At 44.7% G+C, this 20,257-nt stretch overlaps 2 protein-coding genes and 1 non-coding gene across 3 annotated transcripts; 2 read left to right on the top strand and 1 right to left on the bottom strand.

Moving 5' to 3' along the window:
- The first annotated feature begins 883 nt into the window (after positions 1 to 883).
- On the top strand, positions 884 to 2,271 carry LOC119356816 (peroxidase P7-like). Its single transcript, XM_037623804.1, has 3 exons — positions 884 to 1,178; positions 1,260 to 1,442; positions 1,529 to 2,271. Exons 1-3 carry the CDS (start codon positions 960 to 962, stop codon positions 2,096 to 2,098), a joined length of 972 nt encoding a protein of 323 aa, XP_037479701.1. The 5' UTR covers positions 884 to 959; the 3' UTR covers positions 2,099 to 2,271.
- Positions 2,272 to 2,608: 337 nt separating this feature from the next.
- LOC119359817 lies at positions 2,609 to 2,803 on the top strand. The gene has a single exon (XR_005172677.1). It is a non-coding gene; the product is annotated as a U2 spliceosomal RNA (small nuclear RNA).
- A 995-nt stretch (positions 2,804 to 3,798) lies between these two features.
- On the bottom strand, positions 3,799 to 19,519 carry LOC119358265 (putative wall-associated receptor kinase-like 11). The gene is made up of 3 exons (XM_037624906.1): positions 18,580 to 19,519; positions 5,433 to 5,540; positions 3,799 to 4,997 (listed from the first exon to the last, which is right to left on the bottom strand). The coding sequence occupies exons 1-3, from the start codon at positions 19,517 to 19,519 to the stop codon at positions 3,799 to 3,801; spliced, it is 2,247 nt and encodes a 748-aa protein (XP_037480803.1).
- Positions 19,520 to 20,257: the final 738 nt, after the last annotated feature.

The raw sequence follows: 20,257 nt of genomic DNA, 5'->3' as shown, positions 1-20,257 counted from the left end.
AATGGTGGTGTCGTCTCTTAGTTCCTCGAATCAGATTGTTATCTACCCCCGATGTTCAATGTTGGACTATGTAGCAGATAATGAATGAAGAGAGATGATGAAACTGTCCCTTATCATAGATAAGGTCTCTATGTAATCATTCAATCAAACTTAAGCAATCTTAATAAAAGTGGACACAGACATACAAGTGTCACCATTCCTAATTTTTTTTACCAAGGAAATAGGAATGGTGGTACCGAGAGTGGGTTTTCTATCATGCACATGATATCTGTCGTCTGATGTTGTTTAAGGTTCATATTACGTTTCTGTTTTTTTGACAATGGTTGTCTCGTGTATAAAATCATGTTTTTGTTACTTTTTTTAAATGTATCATAGCGATTTGTTGGGTACCAGCAAATCCACACTGAAACAAGTTCACTCTTATTCGTTGGTACGCAACGAAACATTATGATGCATTTTAAATAAAGCAAGAAAAGGTCATTGAAAAAAATAGCGCTATAGTGTTCCGAGCAATATCTCGCTAAATAAAATTAGTGTAAAATCGTTCACTATAGCGTGATATAGCTTCGCTAAATTGAATTTTAAGGACCGCACTATTTTTTCATACCATGCTATTTTTTTTCCTTAGAAAAACTAATGAAACATTAATTATGCAATACCGTAAAACAAACAAACATTGCAAAATTCCAGAAAACATAGTATGAATCCCAAAGCAACGAACCGCGAATGCATGCACGGTATGGTAGAACATCATTTGGCTGGCGGTGCCACCTCTGTTAATTTGTTTGGAAAAAGAAAAGGGTACAGCGAGTCGGCGACATAACCGGAAATATCCCCTATAAATACCTCGGTGCACGTAGCTAATTAGCTCTCGTAGCCGGCACACACTACACACTACACTTCATACTCAAGTCAGAAAATTCTCTTTGTGGGTAGATCTAGGCAAGTAGGCATTACCAATGACATCATCCAAGCATGCCTTCGGTTCCTACGGCATCATGGCCTTGCTCTTCTTCTCCGCGGCTATTGTTTCAGCCGAGCTTTCGGCTGAATTCTACGACGAAAGCTGCCCGGACGCTCTGGACATCATCGAGGACGCCGTGAGAGCCGCCGTCTCCAAAGAATCCCGCATGGGCGCGTCGCTGCTCCGCCTCCATTTCCACGACTGCTTCGTCAATGCAAGTGTCTTCGTACGCTCGTCACCTTCATACGATTTCTCTTTTCGGCAGGACTAACCATTGACCCGTGGACTTGTGCAGGGCTGTGACGGTTCGGTGCTGCTCGATGGCGCCACCGGCGAGAAGAATGCGGTGCCAAACAAGAACTCCCTTCGCGGCTTTGAGCTGGTCGACGACATCAAGGCGCAGCTCGAGAAAGCCTGCGCCAAGGTGGTGTCCTGCGCCGACATCCTCGCCGTCGCCGCCCGTGACTCCGTTGTCGCGGTAAGCAGCACCATACAAGCTTCAGAATTCAGATCAAAAATCAAAACTACTTGCTTAATTCTGTTATGAACTCCGATCAACTGCAGTTGGGCGGGCCTACCTGGGACGTGGAGCTAGGCCGGAGGGACGGGATGACGACGAGCCAGGACGCCGCGAACAGCGACCTCCCGGCGCCGACCTCCGACCTCGGCGCCCTGACCAAGGCATTCTCGATCAAGGGCCTCACCCAGAAGGACATGGTGGCGCTCTCCGGCGCGCACACCATCGGCCAGGCCCGGTGCGTCAACTTCCGCGGCCGCCTCTACAACGAGACCGCACCCAGCCTGGACGCGACGCTCGCCACGTCGCTGAAGCCGAGGTGCCCGTCCACGGACGGCACCGGCGACGACAACACCTCGCCGCTGGACCCCTCCACGTCCTACGTGTTCGACAACTTCTACTACAAGAACCTCCTGCGGAACAAGGGCCTGCTGCACTCGGACCAGCAGCTGTTCAGCGGTGGCGGCTCGGCTGACGCGCAGACCACCGCGTACGCGTCCGGCATGGGCGCCGGCTTCTTCGACGACTTCCGCGACGCCATGGTGAAGATGGGCGGCATCGGCGTGCTCACTGGATCCAGCGGGCAGGTCAGGGTGAACTGCAGGAAGGCCAACTGAAATCGAGTCAACTGTGCCAGGATTCTCACTATGGTGATCATGTCAATTGTCATGTTGTGTGTGTGATGATGAGTTCTGCTTCCAACGGTTGCAGTACTACAACCACAATGATATCAAACAGGAATAATAAGATCACATGAAGCTGCTTGAGTGTGGATGCATGTTACTCGATTTTGTGCACCATATAAGTTTGATGATCTGATCTTTTAATTTTCTCCGAGACAAATCAGATCTTGCAATTTGTGTGCTGAAAGTTCGAAGAATTTGCAAACGAGCTGGGCCTAATTTGTGCCGTGCTACACGTTACGCAATTGGGCGGTCTGACAAAAACTCAAAACTCAAAGTGGAAGCACGGCCCTGTCGACTTGCCTAGCACATAGGGATACGGCCAGCTCCTGGTAGTTTCTAAAATATAGTGTCTTCAGTTCTGATTAGTACCACATTGCCTGGCTACGAAAGAAGAGTCGGTGGGGAAGGATACAAAAGGAGGAGCAAGCCTTACTTCAAGTCATAACTTTCTTGACCTTTCGACTAAGATCAAGTGTAGTATCTGTTCTTATCAGTTTAATATCTGATACGTGGATTTACATGTCAATATGATATTAAATTATTATTTTTGTGAAGGAGGATCCACATGTAGCTTGCTACATGGATCCTTGAGTATCACCCTAGTGTTGCACTACTGCTACGGCTCGTGCACCCCAACAAGATAAAACTCGAATTGTTCTTCTCTATAAAAGTTAAATTGTTCTTGAAATTATAATATTCATTTAGAGATATTTATTAAATCATCAATATCTTTTATGAACATAATTATCATAAATTTTTAAATTAACTTTTACACATCCAAACTTGAGATTACATAAGATTCATTTAGACACTTATTAAACCAGGGACAACATGGTGGATGAAGGCTCAGAGAACAGTAATTAACCGGCTCAATTGGTGAGATTTTAGTGCCTGCTGGTTGGCTAAATTTTCTCTTTCAAATTTTTCACACCCGGATGGAGTGGTGTTGTTGTCCATTTTTAAATACTTTTAGAATTCGATGTACTAATTTACACCCTATGCAATCTCCAACTATTTTTTTTTGCAGGAAATCTCCAACTATTTTTACCTGTACGCATTTGTAACCAAAATTGATGCCCTTTAAAAAATAAATCTAAAATTAGTATATATTAAATACAAATAGCATTCTCTCTTTATGATTTACATGTTTTTTGTTAGGGTTGTCAATCAAAATGCATGATATTATCTCAATGAGGCTGGTCACGTTTGATGTTGACCATGTATATTGTGTGTGCCTGGTGGATTTCTAGCCAAGTTATAATACAAGTATTTCGACAAAGCGTCAACGTAAATTTTTGCAACAAAGCATTGTCTTTTCATTTTCAGTGGTATCAGGTTAACATGCATGTTGCTAATTTGGTGCTTGAATGGGAGCTATTTACAGTGTGTACATTCATGGACCTGTCAACATATTTTTATTGCAAACTTCTAATATTCAGTGAGACAAACTACATGTCAGGTATAAATTTTAGCTGAATTAACTTTATTTACTTTCACATATTTGGTTCTACATCACCTACTAGCATTGGAAATACACATATGGTTATAGGCTTATAGCACATAACATACATTCCACATTATGGTACCAGAACTCTTAATAATAATTACAACAATTTGCCTTGCAAGTAAACTCATATTGGAATTTCCAATGAATGGATGAACTCCTTTTCCAAGCTATATACTCTACTTCCTTCGCCACCATTGTTCCCCTTCCATGGCTGGTCTTTTAGAGGACTCTGGCCCACTCTTATTGTTTGAGAATTGTGATGGATTGAGCTTTGGACATCTTCAAGTATTGTCTCAACTTCCCTCATTGTAGGTCTTTCTTCCCCTTTTAAGCTTAAGCATGCATGTGCAAGTCTTGCAACCACCTCAACATCTTCAACTCCTCCTTCAAGAACAATTTGTGTATCTAGAATAGCTAACAGACAATTGTCTCTCATTAGTGATACAAAGTGTGATGCTAGGCTTGTGGCTTCCGATGAATGAGAAGAAAAAACTGGGGTAACCCCCGTTAGTAGCTCTGCTAGGATCACACCAAAGCTGTAAACATCACTCTTCTCTGTCAGTCGACTAGTGTAGTAGTATTCAGGATCAAGGTAACCATAGGTTCCTTGCACGACTGTAAGTATTCCTGTTTCGTCTATTGCAATTGACCTCGAAGCTCCAAAATCTGATACTTTTGTTGTTAAAGCGTCGGTAAGTAGTATATTGGCGCATTTGATGTCTCTATGGTATACTGATATGGAAGCAGCCGAGTGTAGATATGCAATAGCCTTGGCAGTTTCCAATGCAATCCTCAATCGATCTTTCCATGACAAATGGTTCTCAAGTTGGCCATGGAGATAAGACGAGAGAGTTCCATTTGATATGAACTCATAAACTAGCAGAGGAACTTCTGTCTCGAGGCAGCAACCAAAGAGCTTCACCACATTCCTATGGTTTGTCTGTGAAAGTATAACAACCTCATTTATAAACTCGTCAATTTCCCTTTGCACAACATTTTTGGCCTTCTTGATGGCCACAACACGTTGATCAGATAAGATGCCTTTATACACCGTGCCATGCCCACCGTCACCAAGGATACGGTTATGGTCAAATTTGTTGGTTGCTTGCTCTAGCTCTTTTAAGCTGAAAATCTTCATCTTTTCGGCTATATCTTTGTTTGAAGAGATCAACTGTTGCAGAAGAAATCCATGGTTTTTCCTAAACAACTTTTGTCTAAACTTCTTGGCTCTTCGTTTCTTGAGTTTTTTTGTGACTTGGGCAACACCCAGGAGTGAAAATAGTAGGCCAAAACCAACAACAATTGATGTTATGGTAAATGGACCTGCAGAAAACAAACGTAAGATTTGAGAACAATATTTGTTGTGTTCACTTCAAGAAATCAAGTTGCTACATTAAATCTATTTCGGACTTCTCAACTATGCCATGAAAAAGTTTTCTTGTAATAAGAATATCTACTAGACCATTGATATTGGAAGTACTTTACATTCGTTCTTTTTATTTCCTTTATTATCCATGTCTGAATGATCTACAATACTACTAATGCTTTGAGTTAGCATTAGAGATAACTGTAAACTGAAGGATCAAGTAGCTAGGTCCTAGCAGTAGTAGTATTAAAAAATGTAACTTTCTAGTAACACTTATCTGTATTTTATTTCAGGGAGAAAATCTAAACTCACAATAATTGATGAACAAAACATGAAATTTTCCTTTTGCACTTATCACCAATGAAGCCTTGTATTGAGTGTGTTTTCTGTACCTGCTAAGTTAATGATGTTTTTCTTTGCTGAGCAACGGTATGTCCCTTGCATATTGACACAGGTACCATTGCAGGGATAAACTTCTGGTTGTAGGCACTCGTCGATATCTGAAGGAAAAAATACATTGTTGGAACGCAGGAGGCTTTATATATCAAATGGAAAAATAAACAAAGATAGGACACACATGTTCTCTTGTAATGATATAACTACTGCAAATATGTAAGAAACTACCTACTAACATATAACTTGGCACCCATCAGTGATGTATGCGTTGCCATCGTATCCTAGAGAACAGCTACACCATCCTTTTTCATATAGTCTCCGAAAAAGTAATAGCTATCATTGTTCAAGCTTAAACATCCAAATTTAGAAGATTTGGATCCGACAGACGATGTCAACATGTCCTCTTTGCCAATCAATCCAACCACTCTAACATTGCTGGTACACTCAGCCTGGCGAGGGAAAACATCCAAATTTAGAAGATTCAACGCAGCCGCCAAAATTTGTCTATTCCATTTAATGAAACTTGACGAGGCATGCACCATTATTTTTGCCTGTTCTAGCTCGGATGACACAAGCATTTAATTTTGTTTTCGGCAAGTGACTAGGCAAATTTCCTGTATTTTCCCTCCCAACTCCGGCGAGGCTGCACAGCAAATTTTCTCTCTTTCTACCCGACCAGGCAATGAATCTTTGATTGTATGGCGCCTTTGCGCCATTGGTGTTCCGAACAAAATCCTTGAAGAACTTTAGTTAATAAGGATTTCTGCCACTGCTGCTGAGTTCTATAGCGAGGCGTTTGGCTTGGAAACGCTGTCTAATACGGGGAGGGCATTCAGCAAAATGCCATGAAAAAGGTCTAATTCACGGTGTTTATGCTAATTCGCCTACGTATGTAGAACTAAACTATGCGGCATTTTGAAATTTCGCCGCCGATGCACCTGGGTTTCGAGGCGAATCCTCAAAACACCCAAATGCTCTGCCCTTGTGAGGCGATCCTCCAAAATGCCTCGAAACAACAAGTAATAAGGCATTTTAGAAAATGCCCCTACCATAACGCCTCGGATCAACTGACGTGTTGTAGTGGATCGACGGAAAGAAGTGACCGACCTCTGGTCTTCACGAGGACTCCCTTGAGCATTTTGTCAACAACTCATCTTCACATCAAGTCTTTAACCATTTGCTCGTGGTTCACCATTGGTTAAGCCCCCGGGAAGAAGTTAAAACAAGTGAGCTTCCCTCCGGTGCACGAGCCTCTACAGAGGTGCGCCGCCTACCGGACATTTGAGTGCCCACACCCTACCGCACCACCAGTCCCCACTCCTGAGGCGCCTTGCCGCCGACAAGGCCCTAAGCGGTAAGCTGCTGGACCCGTGGTGTTTTCTGGTCGTATTACATGAGCCATCACACCTCTGCCTTTTTTAGCACACACATATACTTAGGGCATTATAATGGTGCTACCCACATAGGATAAATACTGAGATGGAGAAGAGAGAATCCATAAGAAATGGCTCGTCTTTTCTTATGTCTCACCATGTTTTTAGACATGTTTTATTGTCATCTCTAAATTACATGCAAGGTTTAAGATAAGACTTCTTATCAACCATTATACATGATCTTACCATTTCGGTTTGGTTAAGAGGCCACAACCCATTTACTTAATCGAGAATAGAATTCCAGATGACTCAAAAGCCTAGCCCACTTAAGTTAAAATGTTTTTAAAAAATATTAGAAATTTCTACAAAGAGGCGCGATCACCAGCGTAATCACTAATTAAGAAGTACTTATCGCAAAGGTCACTCCCACATCCCCAAGTTGCGACAAGTAGCGCACTGCATATGCACCATTTGTCACAGCTTGGAGTTTTTCCTTTTTCATAGATTCATTTATTCAAAATGTTTTATCTTAAACTACATGTCCAAATCCCGAACCATTTTCACCGTTGGATTCCTCGCATCGAGATCTTCAAAACTAGATCTCATGTTGATAGGTTACAATGAACTTTCTCACGAAAAAATGGACGAAAAAATGTTTATTTTTTTACTTTCCAAAGAGGCACAACTATGTCTCTTATGGAAGCAAATCTGTGCCTCCACGAGAAGAAAATCTGGGCCTCTTGCAGAAGGAAAAAATAAATATATATTTTTTATTTTGCGAGATGCACGACGAAGCAAATTCGTGCCTCCACGAGAAGTAAATCTACGCCTCCCATAGAAGAAAAAAATAAAATGCATTTTTTCGCGCAAAAGTTTGACTTTTTCCTAAACCTAAAAAACCCGGAGGGAAACCAAAAAGCTAAAAAAACATCTAAAAGTCGAAACCACGTACAGAAAAAAATCTGAAGAAAGCACACAAAGCACGACACGTGGCGGCGACTGAGAACACGCCAATTGATGCGTTTCCAACCCACTAAAAGTGACCCTTGCGGAGGCTCCCGAAGGAGAGCATTTGCTGATTAGTTGCTCCCGATCACCAGGGACCTCCTATTGCATCAAATAGGAGGGCTTCTGCACAGCGAGACCTCAATTGGGCCGACACATTTGATAGTAGCGACAAAGCTACCGTACAACAATTTTTTCCCTATTTGTTTTGTTTTCTAGCGTGGTTTTCCTAATTGGTTGTTTTTTAATCAATTTTCTAATTCTGATCTTTAAAAACATTGATGTTTTTCAATATTTTTAAAAGTAAATATATTTCTAAAAAACATAAAAAAATCAAAACATTTTTGAACATGTTTTGTAGAACATGAACATTTTTAATATTTTCGTACATTTTATGATTTTTTTTAATGTGAGCAGTTTTTAGCACAAATTTATAAAAATGTAATTTTTTTGAAAGCATGAATTTTGTGAAAACATGATTTTTTTTAATTGGGAAGCATTTTGTAAAATTCCAAACATCTTTTGAAATGTTTTGAACAACTTTAAAAAAAATGATTTTTTTGTTCTTTATGACATTCTTATAGAAGGAAGTTTTTAAAATGAATTCTAGAAAAGGAAGAAACCTTAAAAGAAAACAACAAAAATAGAAAAGGGAAAAACGGACCGCAAAATTCTATAAAGTTGTGTACAGTAGCTACTGCTAAATGGGTCAGACCAGTCTGCTCATTCGCTTGATTTCCCGTATGCATATTGCTCAATACAATGTTGGAGAGAGCGACAGATAGAATGCGCTATGGCCCTTCTAAAAAAAGGATACACGAGGGTGGGCGCGGGTGCAGTTTTGGGAACAAGTGCAAATTATAGTAACCTTCGGATCAATGGTTTTCAACCTGGCAAAAATACTACCATAAAAATATATTATGCCTTTCTTTTGATCAAATATAAAGTCTGCTGTTATGTTCAGCCCCAACACTTGTGATACTGTCACAAATTCTGTCATGAGTACGTTGGGAATACTTAGTGAAAATTGGAAGGAGAAATACCTGGGCCAGCCTATCCATGTGGGTCGTTCTAAAAGGACGGCTTTCAACTATATCAAACGCAACATGTGTCGCCGTGTGTATGGTTGGCAGGAGAAACTTCTTGGTAAGGAGAGTAAGGAGGTTTTGGTGAAAGCTGTGGGATAAGTCATTCCCACATTTGCTATGTCATGCTTCGACCTAACAAAAACATTTTGTGCGGAACTGAACACTCTCCTTGGTAAGTTTTTGTGGAGCCAACAAGACAAGCAAAATGCAATGCATTGGATTAGCTGGGAGAAGTTGTGGCAACACAAGGAGATGGGTGGATTGGGCTTTCGGGATATGCATATGTTTAACTTGGACATGTTGTCAAGGCAAGGATGGAGGCTCCTTCAAAATCCAACCAGCCTGTGTGCAAGAGTTCCGAAGGCTCGATACTTTCCTAACTATAGTGCTTTTGAGGCTGAAGCTCGCGATGGAATTTCGTACTCATGGCGAAGCATTCTGAATGGGCTGGATCTTGTGAAGCAAGGTTACATATGGAGAATTAGCGATGGCACAAGAGTGAAAATTTGGTTGGACCCATGGATGCCAAGACCCTGGTCAAGACATGTCATGAAACCAAAAGGAATCAGTTTGCTAACTCATGTTTCTGAACTGATATGCCCAATTACAGGCGGCTGGGATGAAGGTCTTGTCAAGGATACTTTATGTGCAAAAGATGCTCGCCATGTACTAAGCATCTCGCCGAGGGAGGGGGTGGATGACTTCATAGCGTGGCATTTTGATAGCAAGGGTAACCACTCGGTGAAGAGTGCATACATACTTCAGGTCGAGTTAACTAAACATGAATAGAATGGAGCACTGGTTTCAAGCTCTTCGCGAGCCGGCCAACTAGAAAGAACTAAAGATCAGACTTAGAAGCGCATATGGAAGCTACCATGCCCGCCGGAATTCCAGATGTTTGTATGGAGAATCTGGCATGAGTCCCTGGTCCTATGTGCTAACCTAGTGAGAAGGGGTATACCACAGGAGAAATCAAGTTGTTTCCTAGGCGGCAGAGGAGAGGAGGATGGCGGGCACCACTTTATAAAATGCAAGTGGGTTAAAGAAGTGTGGCGACAGCTGGGCTTGGAGCTGGAACGTAGCCAACTCGAATGCATCAAGGGCGTGCATGCAATGCTGGACACTTTGTGGGGATTAGATGAGAAGAAATGGGTGCTCATTATTACCCTCTGGTGGCAGTGGTGGAACCCGAGAAAAAAAAGTATGTGAAGGTGAGCTGCCAGTGCAAGTGGCAGAACTAGTCAGATGCATCCGATGCAATGCACTGGAGTACAAGGAAGACTTTAGAGGAATCTACCCTCTAGGGCATGGAAGCCGCCCGACATAGATATGCTCAAGTTCAGCCTCGATCGACGGAGCTTTCGTCCCTGGCAGTTCGATTGGTGGATGGGGTGTGATAGCTCGTGATAACACTGGACAAGTAATAGTTGCTCGAGATGGACGCTAGGATCACAGCCAGGATGTCTTCGGTGTGGAGATCAATGTGATGGCAGCAACAGTGACAACAGCGGCTGAGCTTGGAGCCACCCGGGTTGCTTTTGAAACAAATTCACAGTTGCTTGCGGATGCTATGAATATCCGCACAGTTGACTCCTCACCATACGCAGCGATTATTGAAGACCTCAAATATCAGCTCAAGATGTGATTTTCGAAACATAGTGTGAGCGCATGTAGGCACACAATGAACTCAGCAGCACATGAACTAGGACAAGATAGGTCTAGTCGAATGTGTACATTGTATGGAGTGGAACTCTAGTGTACCGCCCACTGTGGTTGTTTTGTGTCTCGGGCGGGTGATATGCCCGAGTACCGTTAATAACTTCAAATTCAAATATCCAAGGCATTATGTTATGATGATACGTCTCCAACGTATCTATAATTTTTGATTGTTCCATGCTACATTATATCCTGTTTTGGACATTATTGGGCTTTATTATACACTTTTATATTATTTTTGGGACTAACCTATTAACCGGGGACCCAGCCTAGAATTAATGTTTTTTGCCTATTTCAGAGTTTCACAGAAAAAGAATATCAAACGGAGTCCAAACGGAATGAAACCTTCGGGAACGTGATTTTCGGAATGAACATGATCCAGAGGATTTGGACCCTACGTCAAGCAATCAACCAGGAAGGCACGAGGTAGGGGGCGCGCCTACCCCCCAGGCGCGCCCTCCACCCTTGTGGGGCCCACATTGCTCCACCGACATACTCCTTCCTCCTATATATACCTATGTACCCCCAAACTACCAGATACGGAGCCAAAACCCTAATTCCACCGCTGTAACTTTCTGTATCCACAAGATCCCATCTTGGGGCCTTTTTCGGAGCTCCGCCGGAGGGGGTATCAATCATGGAGGGCTTCTACATCAACACCATAGCCTCTTCGATGAAGTGTGAGTAGTTTGCTTCAGACCTACGGGTCCATAGTTATTAGCTAGATGGATTCTTCTCTCTTTTTGGATCTCAATACAAAGTTCTCCCATCTCTTGTGGAGATCTATTCGATGTAATCTTCTTTTGCGGTGTGTTTTTTGAGACCGATGAATTGTGGGTTTATGATCAAGTTTATCTATGAACAATATTTGAATCTTCTCCGAATTCTTTTATGTATGATTGGTTATCTTTGCAAGTCTCTTCGAATTATCAGTTTGATTTGGCATACTAGATTGATCTTTCTTGCAATGGGAGAAGTGCTTAGCTTTGGGTTCAATCTTGCGGTGTCCTTTCCCAGTGACGGTAGGGGCAGCAAGGCACGTATTGTATTGTTGCCATCGAGGATAACAAGATGGAGTTTATATCATATTGCATCAATTTATCCCTCTACATCATGTCATCTTGCTTAAAGCGTTACTCTGTTCTCTTGAACTTAATACTCTAGACGCATGCTGGATAGTGGTCGATGTGTGAAGTAATAGTAGTAGATGCATGCAGGAGTCGGTCTACTTGTCTTGGACGTGATGCCTATATACATGATCATACCTAGATATTCTCATAACTATGCTCAATTCTGTCAATTGCTCAACAATAATTTGTTCACCCACCGTAATACTTATGCTCTCGAGAGAAGCCTCTAGTGAAACCTATGGCCCCCGGGTCTATTTTCCATCATATTAATCTTCCAATACTTAGTTATTTTCTTTGCCATTTATTTTACTTGCATCTTTATTTTTCTTTATCATAAAAATACCAAAAATATTATCTTATCATATCTATCAGATCTCACTCTCATAGGTGATCGTGAAGGGATTGAAAACCCCTTTATCGCGTTGGTTGCGAGGAGTTTATTTGTTTGTGTAGGTGCGAGGGACTCGTGCATCGCCTCCTACTGGATTGATACCTTGGTTCTCAAAAACTGAGGGAAATACTTACGCTGCTCTGCTACATCACCCTTTCCTCTTCAAGTGAAAACAAACGCAGTGCTCAAGAGGTAGCATATGACCATGATTCAGTTAAGCAACACCCCTTAACCATAATTACATGATATCATATGATGGTTTCATGTGCCTAGCGTCTAAAGAAACCGTAGCCATTCGAGGACAACTTGGGAGGTCAGGAAACCACTGGTCAACATTGGAGTATAGTTATATTTCTTCCATGTTAGATTTCTGTGTGGTTCGCGGGAATATGTCAGCAATGGAGGTGAAGTCTTCTCTGGAAAAAATTGAGAGTGAACTTCATTTTTACCCCCTAATTTCCTGTTTGTGACAGATTTTACCCCATCTAGCAGAAATTCTTAAGTTTTACTCATTTTAAGCCAACTTGCACAAATTCTTACCCCTCTTAATTATTTTTATGATCAGATCAATTGGACCTACATTTCAGCGCTGTCCATCAAGGTTCATGTGCGGGGAGGAGGACCAAACTTCTTTGAGTTCCACCGAGCTTTGTGAAGTTCCTTGCGTGAATCCTTGAAGGGATTGATCTCGATCCATGTTCCTGTCTCCCATTCTCATTGCTTCTCGCTTTCATTTTTCCTTGCATGTGAGATATGGCAGCTCTCTCTATGGATGGCTCCTTCTCGGTGACGGACGGCACGTCATTAGCCGGTATGATCCTTAGATGGCATGACAAAAGAGTTAACTATATTGCCTACAGGTACTAGTTTCACCACAATGATGTATTCGAAACGGAAATCCATGCGATGATGCAAGGTATGGCTTCGGTTATACAACATCCAGAAGTTCCAGTATTGGTGCAATCAAATTCGTCAATGGCGTTATCAATCTTTCTAGACATTCGTTGGATTAATCTGCATATGGTCAGCTAGCTTGGAAGAATAAGGCCTTGATGGGTGAGTGGGACTTTAAAACACATAAGCTTCATTCTGAACAAAAAAAAGAGTAGGAGATTGTTTAGCAAGTTATAGCCACACCGAATGTTGCACTACAGTGTTTGACTACAAAGAGGGCCCCAGTGTATCGATGATCTCTTGCCTCTTGATTGTAAGTCCATAATTATGGGGGGAAAATCCTTTTACCCCCGCAAACAAAAAAATAGGGATCAATCTTGATCTGTGTTGTTCTGTATCCAATTGATTTTCTTTTCTTTTTCTACCATGTCGAACAGCAGGAGAATCAAGCCTCTTGATTGGAAATGTGCTCTCGTTTGTATTAGGAATGATTATGTGTTATGCATATTGTGAACTTTTTTTTTTTTGAAATGGAGGCAAAGATTGCCTCATCTATTAATTAAGCAGAAGAGAATTGCCCAGTTAATTACGGAAAACTGGGCAAAAACCGGAACAACAAGGGCCAAGCCCACTCCCAAAGACTAACACACACAAGGCAAAGCCCACCCTCATCGACAACATGTCGACCTGCAGCCAGACAACGCAGCTCCGACTCTGGCGGAGAACTCAGAAGAACAAAACTAGGCGAAAGCTGGCGCCACGGAAGATCACCGAACGGGCCACTTGCAGCTAGTCATCGTATACCACAGGGCCCCGCCGCCGCAGCTTCGACTCCACAGCAACAAACAAACCGAGGCAAAACCGCGGACACGCCGGAGAAGAGCCGACTATCGCAATCATTGCCGCGTCGTCGACATCGCTCCCACCATCATCGTTGCCACATAAGCCCGGTCGCCACAACCGCCGCAAACCACCAAGTAGCACGCCGCGCCCTGCGCATGCAGCCCACCAGCACCACCTTCCGAGACCGCCGCCCCGACATGCCATCGCCCGCACTCGAGCTGCAACGCCGCACGACCCGGGTGCCCGCAGCCCACGCAGCTCAGGGCAACCGCATGCAAACCACGAACTCCGCACCACATCTGGGGCCGCCGCCCCGACGTACCATTCAACCGCCGCCACTGGGGCGCGTCGACCGAGCCGACAAACCTGCCACCCAAGCGAAGGTCGAGCCGCAGCCCCGCCCCATAGAGCCGCCTCACCCATTGCTTTCCGAGCCGCCGCCTCGGTGCACATCAGCCGTCCGGGGCCGCTGCCCCGGCATTCACCAAACCCGACGTAGGAGAAAACCAGACACACCAAGCACAAGCTAGCTCTCCCAAGCAACGCCCCCAAGGGGGAAACGACGAAAACGCCGTCATCGCCCGCTCCGGAAACCATCTGGAGCTTAGGTTTTCACCCGGAGAGCCCAAGCCCCTCATAGAGGAAGAGGAGTTCCACGATGACGCCTCCAAGGAGGGAAACGACGCCCGAAAGCGCCGCCGTCGACGGCACCGATAGAGTCGGGACAAGGCTTTCGCCCGAAACTCGCCCATCCCTACAGAGGCCTGCAGATCTGGACCACCCATGAGCGTGGAGATCGTCAGAGCTGTTCCCGCTGCGCCTTGCACCCTCCGTCGTCGACCACCAAGCTCAACTGTGACAACACCCACACAGCAGCACCTCAAGCTGCGAGTGAGATGCAGGTAGACACACACCATGACCAAGACGCCATGGCCTACAGCCCGGGGCCGTCGCCCCGGCTTCCTCCACTCACCCAAGCACCGAACGCCACCACTGTCGCAGCCTCCACGCAGCTCCGCACCATCCACGCCCAGATCGGATCCGGCGGAGCAATCCCTGCACCTGCCGTTGGGACGGGCCGATGCCAGACACGACCGCCCCACGACACACCCCACTGGCCGCAGCCACCACGCTGCAAACCCGCCACGCCGCCATCCATCGCGCGCCCACCGAGCCGCAAGAACTGCGCGCGGGATCCCAAGATCCACCATGCCCAGCCACCACGGCCACGCCGCCCCCTTGCTGACCTCCTCCGGCTCAGAGAAAGGCCGCCTCCGCCACGTCCAGGGCTGCCGCCCCGGCTCAAACGCCGCTGCCAGCCGACCGCACGCCGGCGAACAGGCGCCACAGAACAGGCCCCGCAGGGAGCCGAGCAGCAGCAAAGGGCGAATCCCCGCCGCCGCCGTCACCAGGCCGGGCTTTGCCGGAGGTGACCACCGGCGGCGGCGAGGCGGAGGGGGCCGGGAAGCGGTGGCCTAGGTCGGGCGGATCTGGTCGCCGCCCGAGTCGCCCTGCGGGAGAGCGACGCGGGGACCTGGCTATGGACGCCAAGTTGGGTATTGTGAACATTTACAAGGTATAGAGGAAGTGCCCTCGATCTTCCCTCGATATGGAAGCTCCTAAGAGGGAGGAGAGGAAGAGGCCGGTGAGGCCGAGCTAGTGGAGCACATCCGACGGGCTGCTATTTGGTGCGGTTTGTGCTACAAAAAAGTAAACTAAGCGGGAAACACCGAAGTAATTAACCCTTTTACGCGGCAAGCCAAATTGGCGCTAAAACATGGGGATGACTTGTCAAATCAAGAAAAATAGATGGGGTAAAAAATTGCACAAGTTTGCTTAGATTGAGTAAAAATTAAGAATTTAGGTTGCATGGGGTAAAAGTTGTCACAAACGTGAAACTAGGGAGTAAAAATGGAATTAACAGAAAATTTAAGGTGAAATCATGTAGAATAAAAGTCTAGTGTGTTTATTCTTACTACTGCCTCTGTTCCTAAATATAAGGAGACATTTTACTGTACATCAGATCTATTTGGGACGTCCATTTATGTGGTTGAAGGGTCCAGATGAGCCAATACTACAACAGATTTTCGGTAGTATATATTGTTAGTTAGGGGCATTATAGGCAGTTCACTGTTTATCTATCTGTTTATATCAATCTCGTGGATAGGTTCAGGCATGCAGGTCTGCTTCCCGCCATCGTCAAGCACCCATCTCATCCAAGTGCCCTCCCGTAACGAGCAGTAGTATTACTCCCCGTGAATCTTATCGGGAGGAACTAAACACCGCTGCTTGCCACGTTCTTGTATGGTGTGGCCTGAGGTGAGCCGTAGTCGAAGTCGATTCGAGCATATCGCCGTGACACCGCGGACTCCTGGTTTAAGGCCACACACTAGCATGGCATCGATCTCCAGCTTGACTCGCCCTGTCGTCTACTCGTCCATCAGCTCGATGAGGCCCAACGCCTTCATATAAAACGATTCCTCCTCGTTACCGTCGTCCATGTCCGGCCGGCCAAGAAGCGTCTCCATGTCAACAGAGAACACCATGAGTCATCCGGGCTGAAGCTTAGTACGTTGCCGGGGAAGAACTGAGTGTTAGCGCAGGCCCCGGCTCACATCACAGGTCTCGTTGAGGAAATTTATGTCTGCCAAAGAACGCACGAACGAAGCGCGACGCGAATACACAAGGACAAGCTGGTTGATTGAGATCTTCGAGAAACTAGCACGCATGCACATAGAAAGCTAACCTCTCCAGCGAGCTGGCTGCTGGATGGATTCTTTCGAAGGACAAGCAGGTAAACACTACACGTACGAATCGATTCCGCCGGCCGGAGATGCAAGAGAAACGTACGCGAACCCGCTGATCTGATCTGAACATACGCACACAGCGTCGGGTCTGATGGGATTAATTTAGTTAATTATATTATCATCATTAAAAAACAAATCTCCCTCTAATCAGTAATTACCAATATATCCTAAAGAAAAAATTTAACCGATCAATACTGACCATTGGATCCACTAAATACTACCCACTATTTTGGGTAGTATGATGCACCGTAAAAAATCTTAATATAAGACCTTTTAGAGATTCCACTATGGATACATACGGAGTAAAATGAGTAAATCTACATACAAAGTAAAATGAGTGAATCTACACTCTAAAATATGTCTATATACATTTTATATGTAATCCATAGTGGAATCTCTAAAATGTCTTATATTTAGGAACGGAGAGAGTAGTATAAATACGTACGTGCAATACTTGTTGATATTGCAAAAATAGGAAGGACATTAATTACTGATTGATATTAGGCAGAATATCAATTGTAAATAATTATATGATTAGTACAACCATTGATAATTGATATGATATTAATTACATGCTAAACATGTTGAGCGCTCACCATTGAAGCAATATAAATCGTCGGATTAACATCGCTTGATGGCTGAGATCAATAGGATCTGGCTCTTTGGGTCTTTTTAAATCCGTAGGGTATAGATATAGATTCTATTGTGGTCATCATGGGTGATCATAGATGGAGTCGGGAGTCTATGGTGTTTTGGTCTCCTGGGATTGTCGGTTCTTCATACGGCAAATTGCCGCCCCGTGTTCTAGATTTTCTTGCCAACGGTTGTGTCTAAGGGCCTCTTTGGTTTGAAAGATTTTTTTATAAATTTTGGATGATTTGTATCCTAAGAACCTGTTCCTATGGAAGCCCTTTGGACCATTGGATTGGGGCCTCCAAATTCCCATGTAATCCACTCATATGCCTCTCATTTCCTGGGAATTTAATTTCAACCATTGGGTGTCCAATGAACCGCAATGAACGGTTTGATTGTCTGCTTCATTTAACAAGATCTTAGTTCACATATAGGGATGGCTAGATTATGTGGAACTAAAGAAAGTAGAGTTAGCCCAGCTTGTGCACATTTGGCTGATAGCTTAAAAATATACAATTTTCCTTTAATAGAGTGTGCATTTGTTTTTGCAAAAGTTTAAATTTCCTAAACTTTGATTAAGTTTATAGATAAGACGATATATATATATTGATAACTTTTAAACCGTTAAAAATTTAGTGACTCTTAACTAGTTCTGTGGCAAGCTATGATAGATACAGTGTATTTTGATATTATATAGGTAAAATATATGTCATGATGAATCTAATGGTGTTGTTATGGTATTCTGGATGTTAATAAGTTCTCCATAAATTTGGTCAAAGTTCAGAAGGTTTGATTTGAAAATCTAATACGCACTATATTTCAGACATATATGGGGTATTCAATTATACAAGAACCTTGTTCTTTTCCTGAATCTATCAAAGAGTGGCGGACCTAGGCTTGATCAAGGGGGTGCCAACCTCATCTCTCACAATAGAAATGCCATGCATATAACCCTAAAACATTGTCAGTGCCATTCTAACCCTATAATACACACGTGATTAGACTAACTACTACGAGATAAAAAAAATAGCGTTGCATTTTTTGAGAGGGCACGGCACACTGGATTCACCCATAATGTTGGCGTAAATTTTAGTTTTATAACCGACCATTATTGTTTCAGTTTTTTTATCCGATGTTAATTTCTAACTAGTCAATTAAGTATGATATTTTTGTCTTCACTTTTTTATTTATGGGGAAAAGGTACCATGATTTTTTTCTTCAATTTTTAGCATTTACTGTAATATTGGTAGAAAAACAGGGTACCTTGGCATCCATCGGCGATGTAGGGGTTCCCCTCGTAACCTCTTGAGCAGTTGCACCGTGCTCTGTCGAAAACATTTCCATTGACGGCATCAACAATGACGCTGTTAACGCTGATGCATCTCTTCCACTGGGAGACACCGGGATCATACAGGAACATATCCTGATCGGCGTCCACGTGGAGCGACCATTCCAACACCGTCAGAACCACCGTCGAATCGACCAGCTTCCGCGGATCGTCGAGGAACTTCTTCTTCAGCGCGTCCTGCTGGCCCCTGAACCACCTCTGGTCAGCGATGAACGCTGCCGCGTGCACTAGTAGTGGAGAGGCAGCGGCAGCGGCAGGTCGCTGGGCTAGGTCGTTGAGCTGGATGGTGTAGGACGAGAGGCCCCGCGCGACGGGCGTCTGGCAGCAGCCGACGCCGGAGCAGGAGGCGGAGGAGGCGTCCCTCGGCGGCGGCAGCGCGGAGCGGGACACGCAGAGCGCCGCGCAGACGCCGATGCGGTCGCTGGCGGAGTATAACGTGTCGTGCGCCACGAGGTTGGCGAGGAGGTTGCATCCCATGGCGACGAAGCGGTTGTGCCTGGCCGACAGCGCCAGGGGCCCGCCGGGCCGCAGGCCGGCGGACCATGTGCCGTTGAGCTGCTGGAGGGAGCTCGTGTCGAGAATCCTGGTGCGGATCCGCACCGTGCCGTCCGGCAAAGAGATGCCGACCACCTCCGCGCCATGGTCACCGCCCAGGGACAGCTTTGGTGGATGGCGCGTCCCGTCGCAGGTGAGGTCGAAGCCCTGGCGGAAGCAGCCCTTGCGGGTGCCGAATGGGTAGGGCACGGTGACGTCGCCGCAGGTCTCCGGGCAGCCAGGCAAGGCGATCGGAGCGGCCAGTGCTGTCACTAGGAGCTGAAGAAACATGAGCGACACGATCACGACACTGGTGTCCATTGGATTGGTGGCCAGGTACAAGCCAGGGCTAGGCGCATAGCAACTCATCTGAGACCTTGTGAGCATATATACAAGCTGTCCATTTTATGCAATGATTGTAAGCAATCATGGACGAGGTAAATTACGAGGTGACATTTGGAATCTCGTGGAAGTCATGAGTTGACGTCGTGTTTAGATTAGACTCGCAGCTCATTTGGATGCCTTTTTTGTTTTCTTTGGAGATGGATGGATGGCACGATCGACGAGATGCTCTTCATAGGATACATTAGCTTGTTTCGAGACGATATATACACTAATTAATCGTGTCAACCGTCGAATATGTGAACGAAATAAATTGCTCTGCAAAGGGTTGACTTGATGTGGTATTGCCACGTACTAGCATTGTATTTACAAACTAGGGAGATATTGCGAATTGAGCGTAACTCAATTGGTTAGTTTTTTTGTTCGAACCAATCCATTAGAATTCAAGTTCTAGACTTGACACAGGTGCTCACATTTTTGTTCAAAACAAAAAATCAAAGAGATATTATTATAGTTTATTGAGAAAAGTTTATTTTTGATCCCTCAGCTATTCAACCTCCCTAACAAGACATCTTGCAGCCTCAACCATTCACACAAGACATCTTTCTTCCCTCGACGAATATGACGTGGTTCCGCATGGGTAAGCATGGTTTTGACTAGTCGTTGCTCTCCCTCTCTCTCTCTCTCTCTCTCTCTCTCTCTCTCTGTGTGTGTGTG

The sequence above is a fragment of the Triticum dicoccoides genome, chromosome 2A, assembly GCF_002162155.2.
Source record: "Triticum dicoccoides isolate Atlit2015 ecotype Zavitan chromosome 2A, WEW_v2.0, whole genome shotgun sequence".
Classification (NCBI taxonomy): Eukaryota; Viridiplantae; Streptophyta; class Magnoliopsida; order Poales; family Poaceae; genus Triticum; species Triticum dicoccoides.
Note: the sequence above shows the minus strand (reverse complement) of the source record. Positions and strands in the feature narration are given on the sequence as shown.

What these genes read in the sequence shown, in the direction of transcription:
- LOC119356816 (XM_037623804.1), top strand. Translation starts at nt 960, where the DNA reads ATGACATCATCCAAGCATGCCTTCGGTTCCTACGGCATCATGGCCTTG. An exon ending in TCCACGACTGCTTCGTCAAT is followed by an intron (nt 1,179 to 1,259) that starts GCAAGTGTCTTC and finishes GGACTTGTGCAG; the next exon opens with GGCTGTGACGGTTCGGTGCT. An exon ending in CCCGTGACTCCGTTGTCGCG is followed by an intron (nt 1,443 to 1,528) that starts GTAAGCAGCACC and finishes GATCAACTGCAG; the next exon opens with TTGGGCGGGCCTACCTGGGA.
- LOC119358265 (XM_037624906.1), bottom strand. Translation starts at nt 19,519, where the DNA reads ATGGACACCAGTGTCGTGATCGTGTCGCTCATGTTTCTTCAGCTCCTA. An exon ending in CATCGCCGATGGATGCCAAG is followed by an intron (nt 5,541 to 18,579) that starts GTACCCTGTTTT and finishes TTTTTCCTTCAG; the next exon opens with ATATCGACGAGTGCCTACAA. An exon ending in AAACATCATTAACTTAGCAG is followed by an intron (nt 4,998 to 5,432) that starts GTACAGAAAACA and finishes TGTTTTCTGCAG; the next exon opens with GTCCATTTACCATAACATCA.